Below are 15,050 nucleotides of genomic sequence, written 5' to 3'. Positions count from 1 at the left end.
CAAGATGGACAGAAAACCCAAAAGAGTGATTCCATGAATTTGCCTTTTTTTTTCTTTTTTTTTTTTCTTTTTTTTTTTCCCCCCAAGGTGATACATTTTGAGACATTTTTCTAAGATTCATAACTATTGCGACACTGGTGTATAATTTCCGTAAGCTTCACCAGACTGATTTGTCCTTTATCAAAATAACTCAGTCCTCAGAGTCACTACTGCACAAAAATACCAGGGATGAATGCTTTGCCACCTCCATGTGGGAACAGAAAAATGACCCTTTTGAGGCTTCCTTCCCAAGAAGGAAAGAAGTCTCTTTTGCCCTCTATACTAACTGTAACTAAAGAAGAGTAGACTTGTGAATACAGTAAGTCAACACAAAGCTGGAAACACATAAAACCATTTCCTATTGCAGCTGCTGCTTTTTAAAGGGGATATCCTTAAGAGACTGTCTGTCTGAAGCATTAGCATGAATGCTTCAATGAGTCACAAGGAAAGGCCATTTTACAGGAAAAGTGTCCTCTGCAGCAACAGTACATTAGTGAAGCCTCTTCCATGAACCGTGCTGAACCAAAAGCCAGACTACTTGTAAACAAACACAAAAAAAACATGCAAGACTTTTACTGGAAGCAAATGAAAGAGAAACATGACTGACCCGACACTTATTCTTTCCCCATAATTAATTCCTAATACATGTTTCACACTGTAAGCATACAGATACATATCTGGCAAATAGCACCCCAGACATCAAAACCTTTTGTACTCCTACTAAGCCCTTGCACGGGGTGATCAAAAGAAGATCAGGACAGGTGATGCACTTCAAAGAAAATGCTGCCCCTTTGACACAGCTCCTTGAACCCCTGAGCTTAAATGTTTAACAGATTAATAGGCCTCATTTTTACATTTGATATACACATGTCATTAACATCCCTATTTAAAAAAGTAAATATGCTTGTCATATAGAAGCTTGTCATATATGGGTCTGTCCGGTACACTCTGTCTACCCTCTTGATCTCATGGGCAGCTTCTGACTTTGCTTCATAGCTTCCAAACAATTAAGGGTCATATTCTGATCCCATCTTAACCAGAAGGATTAATATAGCCCTAAACGGTGTTGTGAGAGCAAAAGAAGAATAATGGCATATGTGTACATAAAAACATTATTCTTCCTGTAATGACTAATACAAGTATTAGCAACAAGTGGTTGGGATTGCATTTATTCACTGAATACAAAAATACTTGCGCACCGGGAGCAGTTGCTGACTCATCGCTGAAGGCTGTTTTGGCTGCCAGGTGGCTGGAGGCATATTGTGCTACCACAAAATATGCTTTAGCTTAGAAAGACTACAAAGTCACAGTCCCCAAGGCAACAGAGGTTACAGAAGGTGTCCCCTACTGGAGGGAGAAATGCAGGCCATTGGAAGTCAAATACAAATCTTTCCAGCTGTGATTCCTAATGACCAAAGTATAATGCAAGTGTAGAACCAGCAGAGAAAAAAAGAAGCAGTAACAGAGGAAAAAAAGGAAAGAGGAGCTCAGCAACATGGTTTCTCATGGTGATACAGTAAAGAGGATGAGAGACCTTCCTCGGGAAACTTCATCCTTCTGTCTTGCAATAACTCTTACATGGGACTAAACTTGTAGTAAAAGGAGGAGTCATCTCAAGTACTGCTTCCTTTCTCATGAGCCTCCATCAGGATTTGCAACAAGATGAGCAACGCATGTGTTTATGGAGAGAAGACAGACACTACTGAGCAGAGCCGAAGGGATGCAGGGGAGCCCCAAAACCCATGTATGGGCTGCCCAGCCCAAACATTGGAGAGGGCACGGGCTGAGGCGCTGGGTGTGAGCAGCAAACAGCGACGGCTGTTGCCCCAAACCTGCTGCCGGCACAGCTGTGCAGGTGAGCCCTTTCTCAACTTTCTGGTAGTTTAAAAACAAACACGCAGCCACTCGCGCCTTCCTCTCCAGCGCAGGCAGGAAGGGGAAGCAGACAGCCGCCATGGCAACAGCCAGCTGACGGCAACCTGGGAAGGGCAACCACCGGCCACCGCGTTCCCAGGCCCCCGGCCTTCCCCTCCTTCCCCATCCCGAGGGGCACGCGAGCTTATTTTCCACAAATACGGTAAATAAAGATCCTGCATTTCCACAGAGCCACACCTGATACCACTCTGTACCTGTGGCACGGGGTCCGGCACGGTTCAGCCCCGTGCTCTGGGGGTCTGTGAGGGTGCTGGAAGAGACGCCCAGGAGAGGACACCCCACACCGCCCAGCCACGGCCGGCAGCTGCAAGAGTTTTTGACCCTTTTAAGGGTTTATTGACTGAACCCGCGTGTGACTGGGCAGAGCTGTTCCACAGCTCCCGGTGTTCGTCGCCTTCCCTGCGCGGGCCGTGGGACCCGCCGCCGACCTGGTTTTGGCATCCATTTCTTCACCAGCAGAAGGGAGGTGCTCCCAAAACTGCTCAGTGCTGCGGAGACCCCCCCTAGTGATTAAAGTCTGCCTCGGGGTTGGCTTAAAATAACACTTTAAAAGTTTTTACAGGAAAAATATCCTGGCGCGGGGGGAAGGGGTGGGCGTAGGGCCGCCCGGCTGCGCAGGGAGGCGGCGGGAGGGCAGGTGCAGGGCTGGGGCCTGCGGGCAGCGCGAACTCTCGTCAGCAGCGCCGATGAGTCAGAGGCTAAATTTAGCGAGCGATATAAACACGGCCGCCGAGCGCAAACACGGCCCGGCCGGGCCCTCGCACGCACCGCCCGCTCCTCCTCGCCCGCCGGTCGGGTCCGCTCGCCCTCGGGGGGCTCCAGCCCCATTGCCAGCACCCCCTCAGGCCTGGCTTCCATCACGGAAAACCTAACTGGCGTTAACAGGAGTTGCCTCACTGCTTGTTTTTGGATCTCTGCGGTCCGGTCCTCGGAAGGATTCCTTTTCAATTGGCGAGGCAGCTACTGAGAGAAACAAACAAACAAACAAACAAACGGAAACTATAAAAGGCTGGGAGGACATTCCTCCTCAGTGGCTTGAAACAAAGGAGAACTCTGCATTTGGGCACTTGCTTTCCTGCCTTTCCACCATAAAATTGAATTGAATAAAATACAAACATGTACACTTCTCACCGTAAATAATTAATAAAAACATCTCATCATCCCCCTCAGAGATGGCCCTATCTTAATAAGATCGGGAGGACTGGAGGCAGAACAACTAGGTTCCTATCACCAATCCTTGCATTATCTCAGTCAAGTTAAAACCTGCATTTTCTTCTCTCCCACAATAAAAAATAAGTGGGGTATTACCACAATAATTTCTTAATTGAAAAATAACTTCTCAGCTGTCACACTGCTACAAGCAGAAAGCATGTTATCACTGTCACAGTACTGCAGGAGCTGAGGAAATCCACAAGAACCTCCAGAGACCAAAGGGGTTGTACAGGAGAGACAGCAGCATTGAACACTGATGTTAGAAATCCTGCAGAACAAAGAACTGTTTCGTACTCTTTATTATGGGCAGTCTTGTTCTTTTGAGGTATGGCTCCACTGCCTCAAGACAATCCTGTGTCCGGTGGGATTCATGGCACACAGAGCTTGCACAGCTCTCCTGCCACTCAGCTCCCTTATCCTCTACTCACTTGCTCTACCAGAGCTAGGCAGGAAGCTTTGCTTTTTAACATTATCCCCTATTTTAAGGAGGAACATACATGTAATATATTTAAATCTTTTGTCAGCTGAAAGCATAGAGGAGGCTAGATTAGGATGATATAGAAGTTTTGTGGCTTTTATTAAACTGATACACAATGATTGAATGTGACTTGCATCAAGAGTTTGCATAGCCCAGCCTCCAGCAGCAGCCCTATATGGCTGTCTGAGGAAAAGCTAAGGGCAAGTACATGCAATAGTTTCCACTAGTACCCTCTTTCAGCATCTAACTAGTTTGAGCTTAGGACTTCCTGAGTCAGATCTGGTTTCTGTTTATTTAATGTCTGCTTCAATGGCCATAAACTTGTCTCAATTCCCCTTGAACCCAGATAAAGCACTGGGATGCACAATACGCCTTGACAAGGAGTTCCATAGCTTTCACCTGTTGCATGAAAAATGACCTAATTTATTTTGAGCTGGCTCCCACTAGTTTGACTTAATTTTGCCTCGTTCTTGTACTGGGAGAAATTAGTCTATTCCTCTCCTTCATGTCATTTTTGATTTCTGTATAATATTGCTTCCCTCTTGGTTTGTATGGGGTTTTTTTTAGGCTTATCAGTCCTAGCCCATTTTTTCATATGGAAATTCTATCATCCATCTTGCCCTTCTCTGAAGCTTTTCCAGTTCTGCTGCATCATTTTTGGATGAATAAAACCAGAACTTCATGTAACATTCAAGATATGGTAGAAACATGAATTTATACAGTGGCATAATTATATTCTTGTTCTCAGTTTCTTTTCTTAACACACCAAAGAATACCATTTCAGATTAGATGTGAAACGGTCCAAGTTTCTGTTAACCTACATGTCAAATAATCAGCTCCACAGGCAGTAGGATTTCAAAACAGGTGCTAAGCAAGGGGCAGCAGGATGTTGTGTCATTTGTATGCATAGGGAAGGTACACTTCCAAGCCCACCTCCTTCTTCACTGTCATTTGTCAAAATAAAAAGGAAAAACAAACAAACAAACAAACAAACCCAAACACCACAACCAAACAAAAGCTAGTAACATTAAGCAAAAAATCTGTCTCCACCTCCTCATGTCAAATTTCTGACTCCACTGACCATAAGAATGGCTTCCTCCTTTCCTCAAGCCTAGGATTCCAGTTTCATAGCCCTGAAAGAACTTTGTTTTACATCTCCATCTTCCCAAACTCACACCCACCCTATCCCCTGCCCTTTAAACTGGGCTCACTCACTTCACGAGTTCTCTCCCTCACCATGCTTGTGCATCCTCAGCTGGAGATTCGAGTCCTGCACCAATGGACAACACACGGAAAGCAGAATTGAAGTTGTGTACAGCAGCAGCAGCAAGGACCAGCCAGCAGGGAAGATCCTGAAACACACTGACCTACTCAGGAAACAAATGAATGAAAACACGTACCCCAGGTCTCAGAGAAACTGTAGGCATGAGTGAAGTATAGAGCTGCTGGTGCAACAGGCTTAGCTGCAGGACAGTCTGAGTCTCTGCATTATTATCAGGAAGCTTTTCCTACATTTTTCCTAAAATATAAGGTCATAACGAAAACCAGATTTCTGCAAACAATTCCGGTGTAAAAAACGCAACTGTTAAAAATGCCCTGAATGTCCTTAATAATGAAAAAAGTCTGATGGAGTTTGGGATAAATGATGCACATGTAGTACTGTGCACCCATTCTCTCGTGCTGATAAGTTTCCGACAAGCGATGCAAGCTCTCTGTTGCATAAGTGGAAGTGTCTCAGAGGAGGCTTTGATAACTCTCGTGAGAGACAGAGAGGAAAAAGTATGCAAAACATAACACGTTTCACTTTCAAAGGAAAATAACATTTCCTCCTGGACATTTTCAGTGTCATTAGCTTGAGGCAAACAGGTACGTGCCTAGCTGTCTGCCCACAGCCAATGTGGATGCAGCATTTGTGTTCCATGGGCTGCTGAACCCTGTTGCAGTGATGGTAAGGCTTACTTGCTGAACCAACTGGGGAATTTAGAGAAATAAAGTTTTCTATAGCTAGATCCACAGAGGCTTTTTGAGCATGGTCAGCATATCTAAATCAACTGCAGGATTCCTGATGTGTTGGAAAGGGACTTTGTTGTTGTTTGTAATGCACTTATTTACTCAAGAAAGCTTAGCTCTGATTCAGCATCTGGTTCTCATTGAGGCTCAGCTTTTTTTAAACTGAGCTTTCCAGATGGGTTGACTGAAGCACAAGGAGGTCAAGAGACTTGTCTGAGGTCATACAGCAAGTCAGTGGCTCTGCTTGGACCTGAGCCCAGAACTGTTCAAGGCTACCACTCCTTGGCTCTTAAAGAGACAATTTTATCCCCTGTGAAGTGATCTTATCTCCATAAAGAAGAAATACGATAAAAGCAGTCCCCTCAAAGCTGCAGCCTGCTTTAAAAGAGTTATTTTATTTGGAAAAAGCTATAACGTTCCAGTGTCTCATTGGAGCCCATCAAACTGAAGGGGTGTGATACTGATATACACTGTCATCCACCCCACCCCTGTATAACCCCATGCTCCTCTGGGGCAGCTTTACGCTGCTGCTGCCGCCATCCCTGGTTGTGTACTCACATCCCATCTAAGAAACCCTCGTGTCACAAAATACACTCTCCATTCAGCACAGGTCGAAACCCCTCCTCGAGGCAAGGAAATCCAAGTGCACTCAGGACCTGAAGCAGAGCCCAAGCACTTGTTGCCACAGCCTGGACATGTGGGGTGTGGGAAGCACATCCCAGCCAACCAACCAGCAGGTCCCCTAAGCTCAGCTCTGTTCTCCATAAACTCAGAGCACACTCTTGAAGCTCAGCCACAGGCTGGGATACAGCAGCAGTTCACAGATTCCATAGCAAAGGCACACTTGCTTCAAACCAAGGAGGAGGTGACAGGTACAGGCTTCTCTTGCAGAAAGCATGGCTTGGCTCTACCTTTGTTTTCCAGGGGCAGGGCAAAAAAAATAAAACAAGGAAGTTTGCCAGAAGCTACATAGCCTCAATCAAGTAAGAGACAGTAAAGAACTCAAGAAAACATAGATGGGCCTCACATGTCATTCTGCAGAGCCCTTGCAATCTAGATCAACCTGCACCAAGCTCTGCTACTTAGGAACACAGAGCGTTGCTCAAGTCTTCTTACAAGAAATTCAGCATCTTAAGGAGATAAAAGACATGGAGTTCTAGGGAATGTTGTGTTATTGCTCTAGCACTGTTCTAAGGATGAAATAGCCAGGTTTTAAATTACTGTTTTCTGTTTAACATATTAATAGGAAATGAAACTCTGAAAGTGGTGTTCATGCCAAAAGCAAGCATAGGTGCAGCCAATTTTCTTATTCTTACTAGATGCATGCCCAAAAATCTTTTGTATAGCCAAAAACCACAGAATATATACCATTTAGCTCCAGAAGCCCAGAGAAGAGATAACAGTGACTCTCCAGGGTTCCCGGTGTGGGATGGGTTAGACCATGCATGCAGCTGAGTCCAATGACAACTCGGTGATGTCAGCCTCAGCAGCAATCGCCTGCTCAGTTTCTCTCTCAGCCAGGGATGTACATTAACCAGCAGCCTTTGTGTCAACACAGCCTTGCTGCTGCAGCAGCAGAATGGGGGGGCCATACCTGAACTGCTGGACAGTCTCACAGAATTCAAGAGCCATGAGAAGGCAACTCTTGAGCTAGCTGGATTCACCATCTCAATGCTAAAAGCCTTTCCTAACTTCCATTGAAAGGGCACGCACATTTTCTTTTCACAGGTTCACAGATAAATGTTTTGTAAGCTCTGAAAACAGGCACAGCTTGTTGAAAACCAAGCTTGCTCTCTCTCAGGACTTCACAAGACCACACTGGTGTGACTAACTTTGTGGTATTCTAAATCTGATTCAAGACACAACTCTGGAAAGTTGGTTTTGACCAAATGTTTGAGACAAGTTGGTATGGGGTTTCCAAATCAGGGATTAGTTTCACAGCAAGATAAACGACAGCCCAGTTTTCCATGCCTCAGAGAGTGCCCCTTCCAAACCACAGCACATTGTGAACTGCTCACGTGTCTCCAGGGGCAAACCGCCTGCTTCTTCAGCAACGGGCTGGGCAGTCATTGCACACAGGACAGAGGGGGTTCTCCATGGGGGATTCATGCCAAAAGCCAAAGGAAATCCTCCATGTAGGACTGGGAGGGAAGGGATTGGGCATGAAAACAAAACATTCCACAGGGAACAGTGCTTTGGACACCAATACGTGGCCCAATTCTCAGTTTCCCTGGCAAACAAGAAAGAATCCCTTAGCACATCCAAATGCCAAGGCCTATCACAGGGTCAGGCTGTGGATAACCACTGGCTGAACTACTCTGTCCTCGGGTTAAGTTTTCGAGTTGGTTTGGTTTTTGGTATTTTTCCCCCTCGTTTTGTTTTCAGATTTAAACGGCCGAAGGCCCCCGCTCCCGCCCCCGTTACAACTTGTTGCTGTTCCAGTTCAAACAAAGAGCGCGGAGCCCCTCCTCTGGCGGGCCCCGGGGGCCGGGCCGGGCCGCGCCGCCCAGCGCAGCCGGACGCCTTTGTTTACTACGGCTCCACACGCCGGGCTGGCCGCCGGCCGGGGCAGCGCCGGGAGCCCGGCCCCGCCTGCCCCAGGGGGGCCGGGACGGGTGGGCGCTGCTGGACGCCTTTCCACGGCACGGGCATCAGATAGGGACACTCCCCCGAGATGAAAGGGGTCAAGTTACAACCAGTTCCACCAGTTCAGCGCAGGGCTCCTCTGCCAAGCTGGTTAAAACCTTCCCTTTCCGGTGAGACAGCCCGGCGAGAGAGCGGAGCCTGCAGCTAACGCTGGCGAAAAGGCGCCACCGGAGAAAACCCTATTCGACCACAAACAACACGTTAAAAAAACTCGCGGTAGCTCTTTATTCCTACAGTTTGCTAAATGACATTCATAGCCCCATCTACATTTCTATAGGCTAATCTTGCTTTTCCTTCTTTAATCCTCCACCTATTAGGAGATGAGGACTCCCAGAATTTCCTCATCTCTCAGATGACACAGAGACGACCAAGCTTTTACCCGGCCACAAGCCACTCTGTGACCACGACGGAGATCCTCACTTACCTTTAAGAAGGGCTGCAGACGATCCCACAGTTAACAGAGGACAAACTCAATTGGAGTAACTTAAACTTTCTGTCCCTTTCTGAAGTCAGCAAAATTTCTTCATATACAAGCAGATGCACACCCCCTCTTTGTTGGGCTTGCATAGAAGTGCCAAACTGCTGCCTACTGCCAAGCCTCTGCCGCCTCTGACCATCTCTGTATGGGCTGAGATTTCCATTTTATCTCTACTCAAAGGGGAAGGAGAGCAAGGAAGAAAAAATCAAGGGTTCTGGGGGTAATGGTTATTTTGTTTAGTGTTTGGGTTTTGGTTGGTGGGGTTTTTTTGTTTGTTTGTTTTTTGGGGTTTTTTGGGGTTTTTTTGGGGTGGTTTTTTTTTTTTTTCTTTTTTTAAAGAAAACAAAATCAAGAATCTGGAGTGTGGTTTTCAGACCTGATGGCATCTTACAGCTGTCTTTTGTTGTGAGGAAGCTAGTCACAAGTCTGAGACACTAGCTAGGACTGTCTGACTCGTAGCTGCTAGAAAGTCTAGTATGATCTAAATATTCTTTACAACATTACATAGAACTACTGTTAGACAACAAGGAGTGTAAGAACAGAGTCCAGGCTCATTATCTCCAAGAAGAGGAGTTGACATAAGCCACTGATGTTCCACAGAACGTGTTCCACAGAAGAGAAGGTGCCGGTGGTGAGAAGAATGGAGAAGAGGAGTAAAAAATAATAAAAAAGCAATTAAAAAAAAAAAAAAAGGCAAGAAGAAGATCCTTGGAAAAAGCCTCAAACCCCACTGCTGATGAACTGGAAGAGCTCGAATAGCAGCAGCTAACACAGAAGAGCTCCCTTCCCCAGCAGTAAATGCAATTCCTCACATTCTCTTCCCTCCACCTTCCCATCTTTAGGAAGAGCAAGAAATCTGGCATAAGCAAAATCCATCAGGATACTCCTGCCATTTTATCGCTATTGGCAGTCTGCTGTCTTAAACAACAGCTCACTTAGCTGATGCCTGGAGCCAGTCTTCAGAGCAGCACTCTTGGACAGGTAAACCCCCACCCTCCCCTCCAGAGACACCCTACCCTCTGTATGTGGAGCCGGTGGAACTGGTCCGCAATGCACTGCAACTTCCGTGCAATCTGCACCTCCGCACGTGCTTCCCGCTGACCTTCCTGAGGTTCCTCTTGGAGGTGCGGGTCCAACACAAAGCCAGCTGGAGGGAGATGTAAACGGTAACCAGCACTCCCTACAAAACAGATCAGAAGAGTCATTCTCCCAGTGCAAAGATTGTCTTTTCTGCTCAGTACACTTCATGGAGGAAAGGGCTGCACGTAATCCTAAATTTTTGACTTTTAAAGTCTAGTTCATGAGGGCCAAACAATGACTGTATACTGTAACACAGTGCAGTAAAAGAATTGTCCAGCTTTCGAATAAACTTATATTGATTAAGCAGAACATTGTGTTGATTCCCATAATCAAATGAGTAGCAGGATCTTAAAACTGATTACTTTTGCTTGTTTACAGCTTAGCCAAGTGCTGTGGTTTGGGGGTTTTTTTAAGGACAGTTTTGCAGTTTTACAGGATCTCTGCCTCAAGTTGTCTCCCCTCAAGGTAGTAGTATCTTTTCTGTCAGTCTTTTCTCAGTTTTCTGTCATTTAGTGATTTTAGTGATTTGAATTAAAGCTGAATTGGATACACAAAGCTGAGTGGTGGAGTTTCCACTTCCTATGTGGATGAGACAGACCACTGGTAGTTAAAAAAATGTAGGCAAATTGTAGGATTTGAAGTACGGTGGATATTTAAACATCTAGCAGTAATATCAAATGTGATACAATAAAGCCAAAAAGAGAGAGAGGGAATACCAAAGACAGCAGAAGCAATGAGCAAGTGTCTGGCTCTTGCAGTGGACAAGCAAGGGTAAGAAAGGACAAGTTGTCTTTCTTGAGGGAGTAGGACTAAAGTAAAATAATTTCAGTCCTTTAATAAAATGCCCTAATGAAAGAGACCTTGCTTGACTGGGGAAGTGCTAGAGGGACAGTTTCTTTGCTGCAAAGCTAGTGACACTGGAGTGCTCTTACCATAGAAGAGTCTCCGTGGCTCTTCAGTGACTCCACAAGGCAACATAACATCCTGACTGGAAGAGGATGGGCTGAGTGTTTGAGTTGCCTTGTCCTGCTGCTCAGGATGCCTGATACCGGGACCACAGCAATGTGTGAGGGGGAATAGTTGAAATCTCCCCAGAAGGCAGCTGTAGGACTGGTTCTGTGTGAAAAAGCCAGTTGCAGTCATCTCACCAGGCTGACCTGCAAGTCCAAAGTCATCAGAGTGAAACACGTCATCGTCCAGCCCATCCAGGCTAGAATAGTCCTCTTCCAGGTAGCTGGGGCGGTCCATTGCTCCTGCAATAAAGGGACATTTGAGGAAACAGCTAAGACACAACAAGAACGTTGTCCAGGAGAGAATGGCTTCTGCTCCAGCAATAAAATACAGCTGATTTTACCACACCTTCTCTCTTCCCCGCTTCCCAGTGCTGCCCATTTGCATGGACAGGAGAGGTGAGTGACCTGTGGTAAAGGTCAAGGTTTTGCAGAAAGTCCTCAGGTGCTACGCCAGAAAGAGACAAGCTTTACACGTGTATAAGTCCACCCAAAGCTCCAATTCTACACCTGCTCACAACCAGAGAGCCAACCCCCAACCTCAGCACATAGAAACAAAAAAAGGCATTTTAAAAAGCAACCCAAATTCTTCTAATAGCCCCATGGCCAGTCAGCTTCTTTGGGGTCTGCTTTGCTTTGGCCTGCTATATTTGAACTTTAGGGTATATCCCATTCCCTTTTTTCACATCTATTGCTTATTGATAAGGAAAAGCTCTTGTAATCACAATGCCACAAGGCCAGATTTTTAAGAAACCCCAGTGGTTGCAAAACTTAGAAGCTGTCAAAGCCATTTCTGTGAAGCTCTCCATTACTTCTCCCTATGAGGGCCAATTTTCCTTTTGACTTCTCATTTCTTCCTTCAGCTCAACTTAAGATGTGTCCCAAACTTGGCAACATAGTCACTTCCTTATCCCTCTTACCCTCAAGCCTACATGTGCTATTAGTGCAATGGTTCATCCTACTACTAAAGAAAAACATGGCTGGTGTCAGTGTTTAAAGCAGGATTTCTGTAGTTGCCACAGTAAACACTCCCGAGCTCTGTTGCAGCACAAAGCTGAACAAAGATGGTAGAGGGGAAAACCCCCCATAAACCCTAAATCACTATTTCAGAGCTCTTTGCAAACATAAAGCAATTAGAAGCAGTATTACCAAAAATGCCACAAGTCCCTTTACTGTTACCTGTGCATCTAACCCAATTGGAAGACAGACTCCTAAGAGATCCATCTCCAGGATTTCCACCCAGTTCCAAACAAGGCAGTGAAATTCAACTCTTCATGTCTCTTCCTTTGCTCTGGTTTGCGAAGCATTTAACAGAATGGAAGACTAGCAAGAGGAATTTCAGGCCTGAAGGAGACATTAATAATAATTTTATGAGGATGTGCTCAGTGCTGCCCTTGGTGCTCCCATCTCCCCCCAGGTGAGCAGCACTCTGGACACCAGCACACTAGAGACAACAGGACCAAGCAGTTCAAGAACTGTTTCTGCAGGGCTCTGGCTTGGGGGCACTGTGGCTATTTAAGTTGCTGCATCTCAGCAGTTAACTCAACTGAGCCGCAACTCCCAAAAAAGTTTCTGCAGAGCAGAAGAGGTACCAGCCCCACAGCTCTGTTGAATGACAGCAGTGGCAGAGCACTCATAACATTCTCACCATGGCTTAAAGTAACACACTGAAAGAAGTTATGGGCCCCAAGAGGCAGGCATCTCCTTGCCAGCTCTTCTGCTGGATCACAGTGACCTGACGCAGAGGCAGGTGGGAATGTAGTTTGTCTTTGCAGGAAAGTTTGCCAGATCTCATCTGTCAGCCTCACTGGGACACGGGCATTCCTCAAGGAAAGCGCAGCAAAGGCACAGAGCAAACTCCGAACAAAAGAGGGTTTAAAGAGCAAGAAGTTTAACTCGACCTCCTGCAATACGGTCCGACCCTTCTGCAAAACTCGTCAGAGAATGCCGAGGCAGCGCGAAGGATAACTCGTCCTACAACTCACTGGAACTCCTTCCACAACCTCCAAACGCAACTCACGCTGGGAGCCACAGACACCGAACAGCTCGGGCTACGGGTCTCTGCCCGGGCAGGCCCCGCGTCTCCGGGGCCGTGTCCTACCCACGGCACTTCCTTCCACAAGCCGGCGGCGACAGCGGCGGGCCGGGGCAGCCTCACGCCCGCGCTGACAGGCGGCAGGCCGGGAGCGGAGGGAGGGCTCAGCGCACACGTGCGTGCCAGCGTCCCAAAACAAAGCTGGCCGGCCTCGTTTCGCAGCCGCCGGCCGCCTTTAACTCTTCCCCGCCCGGGCTCTAGCCCCGCAGATGTGCCCCCGGCCAAGAGCTTTGACGCGTCTCCTCCGGGCAGCGCCGTGGGACGAGACTCCGAGTTCGACGGAGCGGCCCGGGACGGGCAGCGCTCGCTGTGGAACCAGCCATCGCCTACATCGGCGAATCAGCCGCTTTCACAGTGCCCAGCGAGCTCATTCCTCGCCCGCACCCTCCCTCTTTCTTCCCGCTCCCCAGCAGGCGCGGGACTCCGGGAAGGATCTGCCGGGCCGGGGCTGCCCCGGGACGAAACCCCTACCCTGTCACGATCGCGCCCGGCTTCGGCACCGCCCTCACCGGCGACCTGGCTCGGAGCGGCCAGCCCCCAGCGGCGAAAGCGCTTCCCGGGCACTCACCGAGAGTGAGGGACGGGCGTCCCTCGGGGACGGGGCGTCCCGGGAGGAGCCGCCGCCGCCGCCTCCGCGCCGCCAAACTGCGGCCGGCGCCGGCGGGCGCGCCGCGAACAGCTGACGGCAGCCCCGCCCCCGCCGCGCCCCGCCCCGCCCCCGCCCGCCAGCCAACGGGCCGGGAGGGGCGGGGCCGGCGCGCGGCAAGGGCGGGGAGCGCGCCCGGCCGGTGGAGCGGCGGGGGGCGGGGCGGGGCGGGGCGGGGGCGGGGGCGGGGGCGGGGGCGGGGGCGGGGCGGGGCGGGGCGGGCCCGCTCCGGCCGGGGCCAGGCGGGTGCGGCGGCCATTGGTGTGTGCCGGCCCTCAGCGGGACGCGCCGCCGGCACCGCGGCCTGCAGCCGCGCTCCGAGCGCTCCCACAGCTCGGCAGGCAGCACCCGCCAGCGGCTGAGCCGTAGGCGCTCTGGGCTAGCTTTAAATTGATGGGAGTGTGACTCCAGATAGTCGACTTCCAACAAAACTTTGATTTTTCAGCTTTAAATGACTTAGAAAGTTCTTCCCTACTTGTAAAGTCTGAACGCTGAGGTGTGAGTGTCGAGGAGTTCCTCGCACTGTGTTGTGCTCTTTCCTGTAGATGAGTAGAACTACAGGACTACACAGGACTAAAGAATTAAACTAATTTAGATTATTTCTTGATAGCGCTTTCCGTGAAGCCCCCTCGATGAGATTAGGATAAAAAAGCCAAGCCCTATGCTGCAAACAACAGCTCGGTGCATTTGCCCTTACTCCGCCGATGATTTATCAGCTCCTCCCGTAATCGGTGGCAAAATCTCACCACGTTAAGAGAGGCAGGACCCAGCTCCTTGGCGCAGAGCAGCACCCTGTCAGGCTGTTTTTAAAACCTAGGTAACAAGATCGCTTGGAAGGGAGGCTTTAAAACCCAGCTGGCAGCTGAGTAATGTTAATTGCTGTCAAGTCTGCCACACAGTTACTGAGGTTTGTAACTTAAACTCGGGGGAGGGGTTAGATTGCGAACCGATGGCTAGCAAGGTGAGGCGAATTACTACGGTTTCCTCGGATCACATTGTCCTGGGCAGGCTCACGGAGCCTCTCCAGTTAAATGTTTCAGAGTCACTGTGATTTTGAGAGAGGTATTTACAGTTGCCATTAATAGATTAACGGGCTAATAATATTCATTGTCTCCAAGATCCCATGTCTTTGTGGTTCTTGTCCAAGGGTTCGTTTCAACTCTTTTATTTGCCAGAAGGCTTGAGTCTTTGTTTATGAGAAGATCAGATCATGTTTGACTTGTACCTCACCACCAAGTAAGAAAGAAAAAATACGCTTTTCTTTCATTTTCAGTACGGGACAAGATTCATAAGTTAAGTAAGCCTCCTGGCTCACTTTTGATAGTCAAAGGAATTGTGAGTAGGAGAAGATTATATATATATATATATATATATATATATATATATATAAAAGCATCCTATATCTTTGAGATAGTCAAATT

General features: G+C 48.1%; 1 protein-coding gene across 8 annotated transcripts in view; it reads right to left on the bottom strand.

The window, feature by feature from the left end:
• The window catches only part of BMF (Bcl2 modifying factor), a 43,776-nt gene extending 30,149 nt beyond the window's left edge, over positions 1-13,627 (bottom strand). For 2 of the 8 annotated variants that reach the window (XM_040067195.2, XM_040067198.1), the window contains exons 1-4: positions 13,552-13,623; positions 12,068-12,232; positions 10,811-11,131; positions 9,815-9,978 (exon numbers count right to left, since the gene is read on the bottom strand). In XM_040067195.2, the coding sequence (XP_039923129.1) occupies positions 9,815-9,978; positions 10,811-11,126 (480 nt within the window). In that variant the 5' untranslated portion in view covers positions 11,127-11,131; positions 12,068-12,232; positions 13,552-13,623. Of the gene's footprint in view, positions 1-8,298; positions 8,500-9,814; positions 9,979-10,810; positions 11,132-12,067; positions 12,233-13,551 lie in introns of those variants that run through there. The other 6 variants (XM_040067196.2, XM_040067199.2, XM_040067197.1 and 3 more) reach the window with 5 other exon arrangements.
• Positions 13,628-15,050: the final 1,423 nt, after the last annotated feature.

The sequence above is a fragment of the Hirundo rustica genome, chromosome 6 (genome assembly GCF_015227805.2).
Source record: "Hirundo rustica isolate bHirRus1 chromosome 6, bHirRus1.pri.v3, whole genome shotgun sequence".
Taxonomy (NCBI): Eukaryota; Metazoa; Chordata; class Aves; order Passeriformes; family Hirundinidae; genus Hirundo; species Hirundo rustica.
Note: the sequence above shows the minus strand (reverse complement) of the source record. Positions and strands in the feature narration are given on the sequence as shown.